General features: G+C 33.5%; 1 protein-coding gene across 9 annotated transcripts in view; it reads right to left on the bottom strand.

Moving 5' to 3' along the window:
• Window positions 1–15,579, bottom strand: part of ATF2 (activating transcription factor 2) — a 102,786-nt gene that overhangs the window by 59,839 nt on the left and 27,368 nt on the right. For 8 of the 9 annotated variants that reach the window (XM_035007709.1, XM_035007706.1, XM_035007703.1 and 5 more), the window contains 5 exons: window positions 15,091–15,166; window positions 12,915–12,984; window positions 6,964–7,060; window positions 3,822–3,940; window positions 3,564–3,692 (listed from right to left, as the gene is read on the bottom strand). In XM_035007709.1, coding sequence (XP_034863600.1) covers window positions 3,564–3,692; window positions 3,822–3,940; window positions 6,964–7,060; window positions 12,915–12,984; window positions 15,091–15,122 — 447 coding nt within the window. In that variant the 5' untranslated portion in view covers window positions 15,123–15,166. The remainder of the gene's footprint in view (window positions 1–3,563; window positions 3,693–3,821; window positions 3,941–6,963; window positions 7,061–12,914; window positions 12,985–15,090; window positions 15,167–15,579) is intronic. The other variant, XM_035007710.1, reaches the window with a different exon arrangement.

Below are 15,579 nucleotides of genomic sequence, written 5' to 3'. Positions count from 1 at the left end.
CCTCAGCCGCAGCAACTTCTCCCTACACACATTGCCAAAGGCAAGGGAAGCAAGTGCAAAAATGAACTACTGGGACTTCATCAAGATAAAAAATCTTTTGCACAGCAAAGGAAACAGTCAACAAAACCAAAAGACAACAGACAGAATGGGAGAAGATATTTGCAAATGACATATCAGATAAAAGGCTAGAATCCAAATTCTATAAAGAACTTATTAAACTCAACAACCAAAGAATAAATAATCCAATGAAGAAAAGGGCAGAAGACATGAACAGACATTTCTTCAAAGAAGACATCCAAATAGCCAACAGACATATGAAAAAGTGATCCAAATCACTTGGCATCAGGGAAATACAAATCAAAACCTCAATAAGATACCACCTCACACGAGTCAGAATGGCTAAAATTAACAAGTCAGGAAATGACAGATGTTGGTGAGGATGTGGAGAAAGGGGACCCCTCTTACACTGTTGGTGGGAATGCAAGCTGGTGCAGCCACTCTGGGAAACAGTATGGAGGTTCCTCAAAAAGTTGAAAAGAGAGCTACCGTATGACCCAGCAATTGCACTACTGGGTATTTACCCCAAAGATACAAATGTAGTGATCCAAAGGGGCACGTGCACCCCAATGTTTATAGCAGCAATGTCCACAATAGCCGAACTATGGAAAGAGCCTAGATGTCCATCAACAGATGAATGGATGTGTGTGTGTGTATATATATATATATATACACACACATATACACAATGGAATATTATGCAGCCATCAAAAAGAAAACCGAAATCTTGCCATTTGCAACAACTTGGATGGAATTAGAGGGTATTATGCTAAGTGAAGTTAAGTCAATCAGAAAAAGCCAAGTATCATACGATCTCACTGGTATGTGGAATTTAAGAAAGAAAACAGGATCATAGGGGAAGGGAGGGAAAAATAAAACAAGATGAAATCAGAGGAGACAAACCGTAAGAGACAATTAATCATGGGAAACAAATTGAGGGTTGTTGGAGGGATGGTGGGTGGGAGAATGGGGTAGTTGGGTGATGCAATAGGAGGGCACTTGATATAATGGCACATAGGGGTATATGATATATGAGCCTCATAGGGGAAAGGAGGGAAAAATGAAACAAGATGAAACCAGGTAGGGAGACAAACCACAAGAGACCCTTAATCTCAGGAAACAAACTGAGGGTTGCTGGAGTGGTGGGGCGTGGGAGGCATGGGGTGGCTGGGTGACATTGGGGAGGTTATGTACTATGGTGGGCACTGTGAATTGTGTAAGACTGATGAATCACAGACCTGTACCCCTGAAACAAGTAATACATTATGTTAATTTAAAAAAAAAAAGGAAAATTTACAAGATAGGGAAAGAATCAAGAGCTCTGACTTAGATATATTAAGTTTAAGATGGTTATAAGATACAGAAAGGTAAATGTCACAATGGGAGTTGGAGATGAATATGGAAATTCAGGAGATATCTTGGTTGATTTAAGTTTGAGAATCATCAGCATTTAGTTGGTTTTTAAAGTTATGACTACAGATGAGATCACGTATGAAGAAAAGTGAGAAAAAGAAGTGAAGGAAGCCCAAAACAGACTTTTATAACTTGGTGTGATTATGCCCTGCCCACGGGGAGGCTAAAGACAGGAATGCGGGAAGAAGGATTACCCTTGAAAGATGCTAAAGCAGCAGTGAAGAGGGAAAAACTGTTGAGTGTGATGGGACTAGAAAGCTCTTTAGAAAAAAAGATATTTATATCATAGAGTTAACAGCATTTCCTATAACTGTGATAATGTGGAAATAATCTTTTTGTCCAAAAAGAACAGGATAATTAGATACATTAAGATAATGATAAAGTACAACCATTAAAAATTAGTATTTTGGAAATTTTCTAATGACATGGCAAAGTGTTCATTAATGCTGAATGTCTAAAGCACAATATAAAAGTAAACTAGGATTGGGGCACCTGCCTGGTTTAGTTGGTAGAGTATGTGACTCTTGATTTTGGGGTTGTGAGTTCAAGCCCCATGTTGGGTATAGAGCTTACTTAAAAATTTTTTAAAAATATTTGTTTTAAATTAAAAAGTAGGAGTGCCTGGGTGGCTCAGTCAGTTAAGGGTCTGCCTTCGGCTCAGGTCATGATCCCAGGGTCCTGGGATCGAGCCCCACATCAGGCTCCCTGCTCAGCAGAGAGTCTGCTTCTCCCTCTCCCACTCCCCTTGTGCCCAGTCTCTCCCTTTCTCTCTCAAAAATAAAATAAAACAAACAAATAAATAAATAAAATCTTTAAAAAAAATAAAAAGTAAACTAGGCTCTTTCTTTGCATTTTTCTTTGTATCCATCTATCCTTCTAATTATTCACTTATATATGGATATTTGTATAAATGCATGCATATATCTATGAAAAATGTTTCATAATATTAGTCATTCTTATCACTCAATTATGGGCTAAGAGGTGATTTTGGTTGTCTCCCTCATATTTTTTATAATGAGACTCACTTTTATAATTAGGAAATGAGGAAAAAAACCTTCAAAACATCTAAGGTCAAAGCATTTATTCCTAAGTAGGAAGTTACTTTTTCTGCCTTACTTCTAAATTCTTTGCCATGACAGAAGTCCATTAATTCATTTATGGTTTTAGAATAACATAAGCTAGAAAAAGACATTGTCAGTGCCTCTTCATTGTGCCACATATTTGTTCATTATAAGTGCTTATGAATAAAAAGTGATCAAGAAATACCCATGGGGCACCTGGGTGGTTAAGCATCCAACTCTTAGATTTCAGCACAGGTCATGATCTCAGGGTTTTGAGATTGAGCCCTGTGTCAGGCTCCGTGCTGGGCGTGCAGCCTGCTTAAGATTCTCTTTCTCCCTCTGCCCCTCCCCACTCCTCTCCCCCCCTCTCTCTCCCCATCTCTTAAAAAAAAAAAAAAAAAGAACCACAATAATGGTTACTCAACACACACTATATAGCCCAGGGGGTTCCCAAGTTACCAAGGTATTCAAGATCCAGGAATGAGGCCCTAAACCACCGACAAAAGGCTTGTACTAAGACAGTATCATCATCATCTTAGTTGGTAGTACCAAAGACCCATTGCCAAGAATGAGTAACTATTCATGTAGCCCTTAGCCTAAATAACCTTGGTTCAAGCAATTTTTAGTTGTAAAGAAAAAGCTGTCACTATATAAAAGCGGCAAAGGATAAAATAGCAAAACCCAGAAAAATTAAATTCACTTTATAAATTTATGCAGCCTTAAAAAAATAAGTTTTATCTAAAATGATTGCTGTTCTCCCCTGTAATTTTTCTGTGTGTAATAAAGAGCCAATTATCTTTAAAGGTGACAGCTTCCTTCCCTGAAATTTCTAGGAGTATTCACAGGCTTTCACATATAAGATACAACCTGATACTCAATTATGTACAACTTATTACAGTAACATTTTATTTTTTTTTATTTTTTTATTTTTTTACATTAACATTTTAGGTAAATCAAATATTAAACTTTACTTGGGGTACTGTTTTTTTTACACTAAGTTCTGTGTTTCTCCCAAAAATATAAATTTCTAACCTTTTCATCACTGGTAGTAGACTCTGGGTGAGGTAAAGGACTATCCTGGTGAGTTGTTTCTACAACAGAGGGCTCCTCAATTTTGCTTCTTATGATGGGTGTTGCAAGAGGGGATAAATCTAGAGGCATCTAAAATACAAACATTAAAGAAAATGTCAGAAGTTCAAAATGTGCCAGTGTATCTAAAATAAGAAAGAAGTGTAAGCTATGACTATTGTTTTGTTAGAAATATTTTTAATTTCATGGTTAATAACATACTTTTTTAATGTCGTCTTCTGAGGCTTTCTTGAATTCATTCTCAAATGGACTTGCCAACTCATTAAACAAACCCACTTCTTCACAGTTTTTCAAGAATCTTGTTGGTGTTGGGGTCTGATCTGAAATAAATGTCAAGAAGCAATCCCATAGATTTAAATATCATACAGGACCCTGAAATATAGCTAGTAAGTTAACAAATTAGCAGGACTGGTTCAGTCAGCTGTTAATTCTCTCTTTGGAAAGACCTCTTCCTTTAAAGCAAACAAAATTTGGTTAAGTTTTTGTTGCAGTTCAAGATATTTCCTCCAACTTTATGAACCATAAAAGTATGAGAAAAAAGTCCTTCTTGTTCCTTAGTCCAGACCTTCTCTCTTAGAATGACATAATCATCTTCTACTCAGAGATCAACTATTATCATTATTTAGAGCAGTAAGAATTTTAAAAATTTTACATTATTAAAAATTATGATTGTTTAAAATACATGCAGTTTGGGGAAAACTAGGACAAGAGCATGTATATTCATTCACTCTAAATTGGACCTTCCACTAGTGTTCATAATCTATTACGAAAGCAAGCTCAAGATAAAACAGAATTTTTAGTAGGTAGATCAAAATACTACAAGGAAGAAAAAGAAGGTTAAAATAAGAGCCCTAAAACAAAAACAAACCAAAACAAAACCCTCCTTTATCACTATCCACAGAAGCCAATTTAATGCATTTTTCAAGCTTGGAACAAGGGGCTATATAAGTTACATATTTATGGAATGTTCTACCTTAATCTCTAGGCAGCAGAGGAACAGTCAACTCTACTTTCTCACAACGTGAAATATTTTAACTATACTTGATTATGTACTCATGCTATGTACATTAACACATGTACTGGTTATGGAATAAATACTAGTTAAGGTCCATGTTGAATGAAAAATAGTATACTTATGGATTTTGCCTATTTGTCTTATTATTTGCCATGCTATTTATTCATATTGACCAGAGCTGGTGGCACACTGAAATTCTATTCACATTTTATGTATTTTAGGGCATCAAGTTATAAGTTTTATCAGGAATCTAGTCTAAACTAAATAAAAGTATAAGGATGACTCCTGGTTTTTTATAAAATTAAAATTCATATATTTGTTAAATATTGTGTCCCCAGAATTGGCATTACTTATTATTTCATCTTTGCCCCACATGTATCTCGAGTACTAATATGCTTACTACATATAAATATATTTAACACCAAAATGACCTATATGTCATACACATTAGCTATAATGTAAGCCTATCTCAAACACGACTAGTATTATCTAAATTACTAAAGGGACTCTCTTGTGTCATCATTTTACCTATTAGTCTACAACATACATACTCACTAAACCCTCAAAAGACTTCTGAAATTTACTACAGCAAGGGCTCAGGGTATACATATCAGCTTAAGTCCATTATAGGTGAATTAGTAAAGTGAATATAAATTTGTCTCCTCTGTTCATAATCAAAGGGTTTGTCTATCTCAGCTCAACAAAAGGCTCCTAATGTGCCATCAAGGGAGAGGAGAAAAGTCTTACAAATAAAATGCATATGCATAATAAAACATTGTTATCAGTGATTACCAAAATGATCAGGTGTGAGAAAAGGAAAGTCAATACAGGCACAATTGTTTAAACATGCAGTGGCTTATGGCTATTGATCATCAAATATATACCACACACATCATGCATCATACTTATACAGTAATGCTAAACTACTAATTTCAACATGTTAGTAAAAAAATGGTTAAATGCTGTGTTTGAATGTGTTCTGTTTTTCTACTATAATAAAGGTAAACCAACAGGAAATTTCTAGAAACCAATCTCAAAACATTTTTGAGTTGAAAAGTTACAGATGTTGGTTAGGGCAATAAATTTCAGACAAGCAAAGACCTTATTTATATCCCTAGGAGAGTGAACTGTCCAGGTTGTTGTTACTTTGACTACTTTTTTGGGTTCCAGCTCTTAATATCTGATGTACAATATTCTAAAGAAGTGCATACCTCACTCTTCTCTGCTTCCTTTTACTTATGGAACTAAAGAAATGCTCAACATGCTCTTTCATTTTTCCTAAGTAGTTTTTGACAAATTACCAACTTTTTGTTAACTCTAATTTTTTCATTACAAAAATTATGATACTGAAAGTACAGGAAAAACCATCTGCCTCATTATCACTATAAAGGCTTGCATATGATAATTTAATCTGTATGTTGGGTAATAATTTCAAAATACTAATAATATTCAGATTTCAGGATTAATTCCAGACTGACAAATAGTATAACCCAAACTTCAAAAGAGAAAATAATAATTTAGGGTTGATTTTGAATACTTATGTGACTCTGTGGTTATGACACAAAAGGGTCTGAAATTTATATAAAACTTTCTCTTCTTATAACAATACTTATAAAATATACAAAATGCAGTAAAACTATGCATATTATGTGTGTGTCCATATACATAGATGTGTGTACATATATATTTAAATACCAAAAAAGGGGCAGCTAATACAGCATGAAAGGACAATAAAACAATGCATGACATTTTCTCTTTTCACATACTGTGAAAGATAATCATCTGCTTATGTGATACTGTATGTTCACAGGATCAAAACACACACAAAAAGCATTGACTGAATTTAGGCCCCTTTACTGAGAGTATTTTTACTAACACAGATGTTTTAGTCCCAAAAGAAATATCAACAAAATTCTAGTGAACAAGTCTGCTAATTGATCTTTCTCCAACAGGAGGAGCTTGATCATTTCCTCTCTTCCCACAGCACTGCAAACCAGGTGTAAAAAGCTAAAAGAAACATTGACTAAACATCACATTAGTTCAATTATCAATTAAATGTAAACTTTGGAGATGCTATAAATGCTCCCGGGGTTCTAATTAACTTCCACAAAACACTGAAATCTACATTTGAAAACCACACAGAAAAGTGAAATGAATGGTCAGAAGTAAACATGGAAATGTAATGGGTAAAATACATGTTGCCAACATTTACTGTAAATGAAGTAATTGGAGTATCACCAGACTATATTATTTACAGAGAATACACAAAAATTGTGCACATTCCAGGTGAAATATGTATATAAGCTATTAATAAAAGCATATACTAACCAGCCACAATGACACTGTCATTACGTGCTGGACCAAATTTCAGTGTCATCTCATGTTTATGTTTATGGACAGCCAAATGATCCTCGTTGGTAAAACGCTGTGGCAAAAAGTTTTAAAATATAGTTAAGATTTTCAATTTGATCAAATAAGTAAAATGATAAGGAAATTCATTTCCACAACATGTAAAACCACCATTAACAATGAAACAGTTTGTTAACTATAAAAGAATCTATTGTTAGTATAAACATACAAGACTTCAAATAATTATAGAAAACCCATTACCCAAGAATAAGCAATACTGATGTATTAATAAGTCACATAAATCATTTGAGAGCATTTAAAAATTAAACCTGAAGCAAAGAAACTTCATATAAATTTCATTTGGACACTAAAAATAGACCACTATTGATTTTTTTTGCCATATCATAGAACTATGTATTCCATGGTTCAGTGACTTTAGAAGAAAGTACTGTATTTACACAGACTTCAGGTTACTTACCACTTTTAAAATGAGAATTCTCTTATAAAAATATTACTCCTGGACAAATTAAGTAGTAAATTAGGTTCTTTATGTTACCACATTAAAAAAAAAAAAAATGCTTTTTTTATAATCCAGCAAAGAAATAGCAACCAATACAACAAAGCAGTTCATTTTAAAATAATGTCTGACATCAACCTTTATGAAGATGCTCCTTATCAAGCAGCAATTATAACTGAAAATAAGGAGCACTTACATTTTATTTCAGAGCAATAATTATAAAATGCCAAATTAAGATATAAACTCTCTAACCCTACATCCTTATTAAATAGGGATGTTAAGATTATGTATATTTGAACTTGGTTCCCCTAAACTATCCAAATGGGATTCCTGGGGTGCCTGGGTGGCTCATTCGGTTAAGCATCCAACTCTTGATTTCAACTCAGGTCATGATCTCAAGGTCATGAGACTGAGCCTCGAGTCATTGGGCTGGGGGCGGCTCATGCTCAGCGGGGAGTCTGCTTGAGATTCTCTTTCTCTCCCCCACCCCTCCCCCAGCTTGTGTGTGAGCTTTAAAATAAATAATCTTTAAAAAAACACCAAACAGATTCCTTCTCTTATAGAAATATTACTCCTGGACAAAATAAGTAAATCAGGTTCTTTATGTTACCATATTTTAAAAAATGCTTCTTATAATCCAGCAAAGAAAGAACAACCAATATGATAACAAAGCAGTTCATTTAAAAATAATCCAGCTCTTTCCCAACCAAGTACTAGCTTTGTAACTATTGCTTTATCATTCAAGAATCCTTCCCAAATTTGGAGGAAGTAGTAGTTGTCTTTTAATAGACTGCTGAATAACAGCTCTTAGAGAACGAACATATGTGTAGAGTTTATAGAATAATGTAGGCATTATTTCATTATTTTCCATTAGAGTTTTAAATATACGTGTATTACATTCCACACTAAAAGTATCTTAAAGCAGGAATCACTTTACATCTAAAGAACCTAACAATGTAGTTTCTCCATGAAGGTAATAATTAAACACTTGTGAATAAACGCATTTTGGTAGAGGTCATAATTAACAGATAAGAACCTGGAAAGTTATCTCCTAGGAATTTATTCTACAACTCTTCTCTGCTTGGATTGGTTTGAGCAAATATCTAAATATCCAAATCAAAGAGGAACCAGATATAGAATTGTACAAAACGTGAAAATTGTACCAAGATTGATCCTCAGTGAAAAGGAACAGCTAAAAGGGCCCTAAAAAAACATTCAAGATCATATGACTATTAAAAGGGTGAATGCAAGAAATATGAATTTACAAAGTTTAATATATGATCTATAGATCAAATTTACCAAAATGCTATTTATTAAGAGATTTTTGATCATATGATATTATTGATGTACTTGGATAAAATACACTGAAACTGGCACTTGATAATAGATGAGTTTAACCTTAGCTATCACTTGAAATAATTTATTTACCTCTAACAAGAAACTTCAAACAAACAAACAAACAAAAACAATGTCAAAGGCCATCTTGTCAAAAGGCAGTCACCAGGAAAAGATATACATATACATATATATATACACACAGATACATATATGAATGAATGAAATAAACTTTTTCAACAAATACTTATAAAATAGCTACTACTATATGCTAAGATAAAATTTTTGCAGAATCTATTTGAATTGCTTTCTGAGTCAAATTAAAAAGTTTATTTTAAAAATAAGTTTTGTAGAAAAATAATGATACTAGTAGTATAACAATATATTAAACATATTAAACTCATAATTTCTTTCTTCCAGGCAATTTACAGCACAACTCCAATGCAAAATACACAGTATTTTGTTAAACAACAAGACTTTGAGCATACAGCTGAGTCAACAATGGGAAAGGCAGTCAAGAAAGGTAGGATGGATAACCATCTCTCTTATAAAGTTAAAAAGGAAGGGTAACCTGACAGATGGAAGGGAGGTAAACCAATTGCTTTTATAATGAATTAAAGCTCTGATATCTGAGAGATCTGTGTTTCTAAGGTTTGAACACTCACCAGAACTAACTTCCTAAGAAGTCAGTCATTCCGCATTTAATACATGCATTCACATCCATGATATAGATCTTTTTCCTATTTAACAGAATAAATAGGTACAACTAAGTTATAAAGCCATAAAGCCAATAGCTCATTTTACTGCTTCTTTTACTAGTTTGAAGGAATCTATTCAACAACAGGAAGTTACACACACACACTTACACACCTCCAGTGAAACTTTAGACTAAATAAAATGAATCTTTATCTCCTTTGTAAAACAGCTTATAATGTATAAGCATTCTATGTAAAATAATTTTCAATGAAAGCATCACCAAAAGCAAAGATATTAACACATAAAACAGAAGAGTTCCAATGTTAAATTAATCTTTCACTAAATTATCACACTTTGTCTCTTTCACCAAATTCAGTGGAACATTACTTTAAAACAAATGTGATTAACAGAACTCTTTCTGTGAAATACCTAATAGTGACTGAGGCACATAAAAATATTTTTTAATAGCAAGAAAAAACAGTTTGCATTGATTTCTATAGGTCTCTCTCCAAAATAACATTATCAACAAAATGTATTTTAAAAAATTTTAAATTTGAAAATTTAAATTTAAGTGCATTAAAGCTAAAATTCAAATTTGGAATAATATCAATACTTACGACAAAAAAATAACTTGTACCACCACCACCAAATTGGTGCTTCTAAAATCAATTCTTATTTGAACTTTCGATTTCTTAGGAAATACTATTCACAAAAAATTCTGGGAAGTGTAGTTTTTTTAGCTTTCTTGAATTTATAGAAAAATTAGTATCTAATATATCTCCAAAATATATGTCAAATGACTCTATTTCTCTATATTGTCCACTATTAGCACCTAGACAAAGCCACCATTATCTCTCACCTGACAGCTGTCAGTCTCTATTCCCCGTTTCCACTCTTAGCTCAGTAATGGCTTTCATTGCTCTGTGAATAAAGCCCAAACACTTTATCACAGTCTACAAAGCCCTACAGGGTATGGACTATTTTATTCTACCTGACAGAATCTCTTACTCTTATCCTTGTTGGTCACTATATGCTCCAGCCACAATAGTCGTCTTTCTGTTTTTAAATACACCCAAACCCATTCCCTCCTTAGAAACTTTATATTTGTTGTTCCTTCAGTTTGAAAAACTTCCTCCAGAGCTCTGCTCCTACATTTTCATGTCTTAATTCAAATGTCACCTTATCAGAGAGGCATTCCCTGACAAACCTATCTAAGTAGCACCAACCCTGTAACTTCCTATCTTTACCCTGGTTCAACATCTTTAGATATATATCATGAAAATTAAGATCATAATGAGATACCACTACATCCTCACCATAATGACTAAAATTAAAAGACTATCCAGAACAATCTCAAAAAGAAGAACTAAACTGGTGAACTTACCTTACCTGACTAGAAGCATTACTGTAAAGCTAGAGTAATCAAGACATTGTGGTACTAGCATAAAAGTTGACAGACTGATGAAAGGAACAGAGTAGAAAGCTCAGAAATAGACCTACACTTATACCATAATTTGATTTTCAATAAAGGAGCTGAAGCAAATTAATGGAGAAAGAAAAATCTTTTCAACAAATGATGTTCGAATATCTGAAAAACCATGTGGAAAAATGAATTCAAGATGAAACAGAGGCCTAAATGAAAAACAAGCTTTCAGGAAAAACAAAGGAGAATAATGCCTTTGTGACTTAAAGGTAGGCAAAGATTTCTTAGACAAGTCACAGAAAGCAATAACCATAAAAGAGAAAAAATTAATACATTAGACTTCATTAAAATTAGATCTGTGGATCAAAAGCTTTTATCATGAAAACTGAGATGCAAACCACAGACTTGGAGAAACTATTTGACAATGGACTGGTATCCAGGATATATAAAGAACTCTTACAAGTTAATAATTAAAAGAAAGACAACCTGACTTTTAAAAACAGCAAAAGATTTGAAGAGATATGTCACAAAAAATAATGCAAATGGCCAATAAGCACATGAACAAGTGCTCATCTTTTCATCAAAGAAATGCAATTTAAAATCACATGATATATCACTATACACACAAGGAAAATGGCTAAAATTAGAAGACTGCCAACACCAAATGTAGGCAAAGAAATGGCACAAGATTCATACACTCCTGGTGGAAAGTGCATCCATTTTGGAAAACAGCTTGGCAATTTCTTCAAAAGTAAATATATATCTAACATACGATCGCATCATTTCATTCTTATGCATTTACCCAAGAGAAAAGAAAGCATGCATCCATACCAAAGACTTGTACACAATTATACCAGCTTTATCTGTAATAAGTAAAAATTGGAAATAAGCCAAATGTCCACAACTGCATAATAATGAAATATTACTCCTCAATGAAAAGGAATTAACTATTGGTCACATAACATGGGGAAATCGCAAATTAATTATAAGGAACAAAAAATGCCAGACAAAAGTACATACTGTATGACTCTACATAAAATTCTAGAAAATGCAAACTAATCTATAGGAACATATGGCAGAGTAGTGTTTTACAAAGGCAGGAGCGGTAACAACTGGGCATGACAAAACTTTTGGGGTGAGGAGTATGTTCTCGATCTTAATTATGGTGATGGTTTTATGAGCATATACACATTAAAACATGAAATTGTGTAAGTATGTGCAGTATATCAATTATACCTCAATTTAAAACATCAACTAAAGAAAACAAGTAAGAACCAATGAAACACTAATGCTTATTTATGATTTATAGTTTGTATATTTAAGTACTCTGTAATTTGGCTACACATTAAATTTATGCTTTCATTTCTTGTGTCTATAGTTATTTTAAAGTTAGAATTATTATAACAGCAACAGATTAATAATTTAATGGCCTGTTAAAAACACTGAAATATTATTTTTTGATACAATGTAGAAAGATTATTTTCTGAAAATGCTTTCATACATGCTCTGAAGATGTTAGACTTAGGTACATTAAGAACATTAATGCATTAGTGACACTGTCAGAGGTAAATATTAGTTAATTTCATAAGAGTTCAGCAAGTAATATAATTTTCAAACAAGATAATGTATATTTGATTTCCAATTAAGCAATTTACAATTATTTTCAACCAATAATGGTCAAATGAAGATACTATTAAGCCCTGGATTTTGTCTAGGTATTCACCTTTCCATTACAAGACTTCTAACTTTTTTTTTCCATATTAGATTGTGTTTTTAAAAACTCAAATATACTATTGAGGAAAAAAAATTTCTTCCCAAAATTTTTCTGGGTTATTTACATTCTAACTCCAAAATTTTACAAAAAATTGTAGGAGAATCCTTTTAATGACAACATAAACTTTCATCAATGTTTTAATAAATATGAATATATAAAATGATTTAAAGTAATTTATATATTACCTGGCCACATCCAGGGGCAGTGCATAGAAAGGGTTTGTCATCACTCATATTCCACAGGTCCTTGTACTGCCTATAATAAAACATTAAGCAATGGCTTAGTGTTTTACAGTACAGATTTTTATTTATTTCTTTTTAAAGATCATTTATTTTTGAGAGAGAGAGAAAGAGAGAGTGAGCGAGAGTGCGCACCAACAGGGGGAAGGGCAGAAAGAAGCAGACTCCCCGCCAAGCCAGGAGCCTGATGTGGGACTCGATCCAAGGAACCTGGGATCATGACCTGAGCTGAAGGCAGACGCTTAACCAACTGAGCCACCGCGCCCCAACAGTACAGATTTTTAAATAAAGAATAATTTTAAATGTAATATTATATGATTTTCACTAAGCTTATTACTTTTTCTATTTCAGTGTGAAATAAAATACTTTTACTGACATTTTAGCTCTATTTCCCTTCCATCTTTTTATAATGAGTAGACAAATACATGTAACATGCAGATTTTACACTATAGAAAAAAAAGGGTTAGGAACCTTGGGTCTATTAGGCTAAATCTTTACTGTTCAATAGTTTAAGTGAATAAAGAATGAAGTAATTGGAAAATCACCACTTTAATGTCCAATGAAATAATGGATCTAGGTCACATGATAAAACCATTAAGAAAAAAAGGTGACGGGAGCTTTATAATGAACTCACAGGTCAATCTTAAAATTAACATCACTAAGAGTGGGACAATTAGTATGTGCCACCTGATATGACACAATAGAAAGCATGAGAAGTATTCTTGGGCGGGGGTGGGGTGGTGGGGTAGTGGGGTGTGCATGTGTGTGTGTGTGTGTGTGTGTGTGTGTGTGTACAGTATGGGGATTCAAACCTAACTTAAACATCTCTAGATTCAGCTACAGGAAATACAGGAGAAACCTGTCAACACTATCTGGAAGCAATCAGCCAAATTCTATGACAAAGACCTGGTCACTTCAACAAATAAATGTAATGGAGAACTAAAAAAGAGAAGAGCAGGTGGAAACTGTTATAGATAAAGGAGATTTAATAAACAAACTAACCAGCGGTGCCTGGGTAGCTCAGGTGGTTAAGGGGCTGCCTTAGGCTCAGGTCATGATTCCAGGGTCTTGGGATTGAGTCCTGCATTGGGCTCCCTGCTCTGCAGGGATGTCTGCTCTCCCTCTCCCTCTGCCCCTGTCACTCGTGTGCTCACTCTCTCTCTCTCTAATAAATAAATAAAATCTTTTAAAAAAATAAAGATACTAACGAAATGTAAATCCTTTTTGGATCCTGATTTGAACAAAATAACTATAAAAAGAAATTTGTGAGTAAAGATTATTTCCCTATATTTGATTTAGACTTAAAGTTCCCAATCATTCTTTCCAACAACTTGTAGGTTTTAAATTTTATCTTGGCTTTCTTTCTAGAAATTATATATAACAACTGTATTTGACTCAATTAAAAATCCGGAAACATTGTTCCTTTTTCAACATTAGCTTGTTAACCATTCAAAGCAATGTTTCCCAAAGCATCTTCAACAGGGATGACAATAGTTATTGTAGAAAAAAGGTATGTAATCAAACAGTTTTGGGAAATGCTGGAGTACATTTTCTTTTATAGGACTTTTCAGAGCCTTTAATATGTTCAAGTGAAATGACTAGAGGAGCACCTAGAATATGGCATTTTTGACACATCCATTTGCTATTCAAAATGCTTTGTCATAGAACATCTCATGGTACTAGTATTATTCGGAACTCTAGAAATCAAACCCTAAAATATGTTTATGTTTGTCATAGTTAAGTGCGTTTTGATGTTCTATTTGATATTTAAAGACATAATAGGGGGCGCCTGGGTAGCTCAGTTGGTTGAGCATCTGCCTTTAGCTCAGGTCATGATATTGGGGTCCTGGGATCGAGCCCCGCTGTTGGGTTCCCTGCTCAGCAGGGAGTCTGCTTCTCCCTCTCCCTTTGCCCCTTCCCCTGTTGGTGCTCTCTCTCCCAAATAAATAAAATCTTAAAAAAAAAAAGACATAATAGCAGTAGCAGCTAAACTAATATACTGGATAAGTTTTTTTTTTAATTATCGAAAAAATACTGAAATATTTATCAAGAAATAACTATGAAAATTTTTATGATCTAAAATATGAAAAATTGGTAAACATACCAAATACTGCATACGTACCTGGCAGAATTCACATGTAACTTGAATTTCATTAAGTTGAACAACTTATCACGTCCTCTTTTTCATGGCAAGGATACTGAAAAACAAAGTGTTTCACACTGTTAAAAATAGTTCTGAAACACTACTTGAAACAAAGGAAATAAAAACACCTGAATAATTTTACTCTTTGGACTATTGCCAACCCCAAACCCTGTCACTCTTAAGAATCTTTATAAGAGGTAATACTGCTCCTACAATATCAACACCCATATGAATGCCTTAAACATAGGTATGTATATATCCAACTCCATCACAGAGGGTAAAAGGAGAAAAAACATTTAATTCAGCCTTAGAGCTGTGGTTGAAAGACAGCTATTAAAAGAGTAAAACTCCTGACTTTGGAAGTCTGATGAAAAAGAGGAGACGCAGCATTTTAGAACATCTATTTGGAAAGTTTTTAACTTCTTAAAATATATAGTCAGAGGTGATCAAGTTCTCAGCCTAATTCAT

Source organism: Mirounga leonina, unplaced genomic scaffold (genome assembly GCF_011800145.1).
Source record: "Mirounga leonina isolate KUSES-001 unplaced genomic scaffold, KU_Mleo_1.0 Mir_151, whole genome shotgun sequence".
Lineage (NCBI taxonomy): Eukaryota > Metazoa > Chordata > Mammalia > Carnivora > Phocidae > Mirounga > Mirounga leonina.
This window is presented reverse-complemented; position numbering and strand designations above follow the sequence as displayed.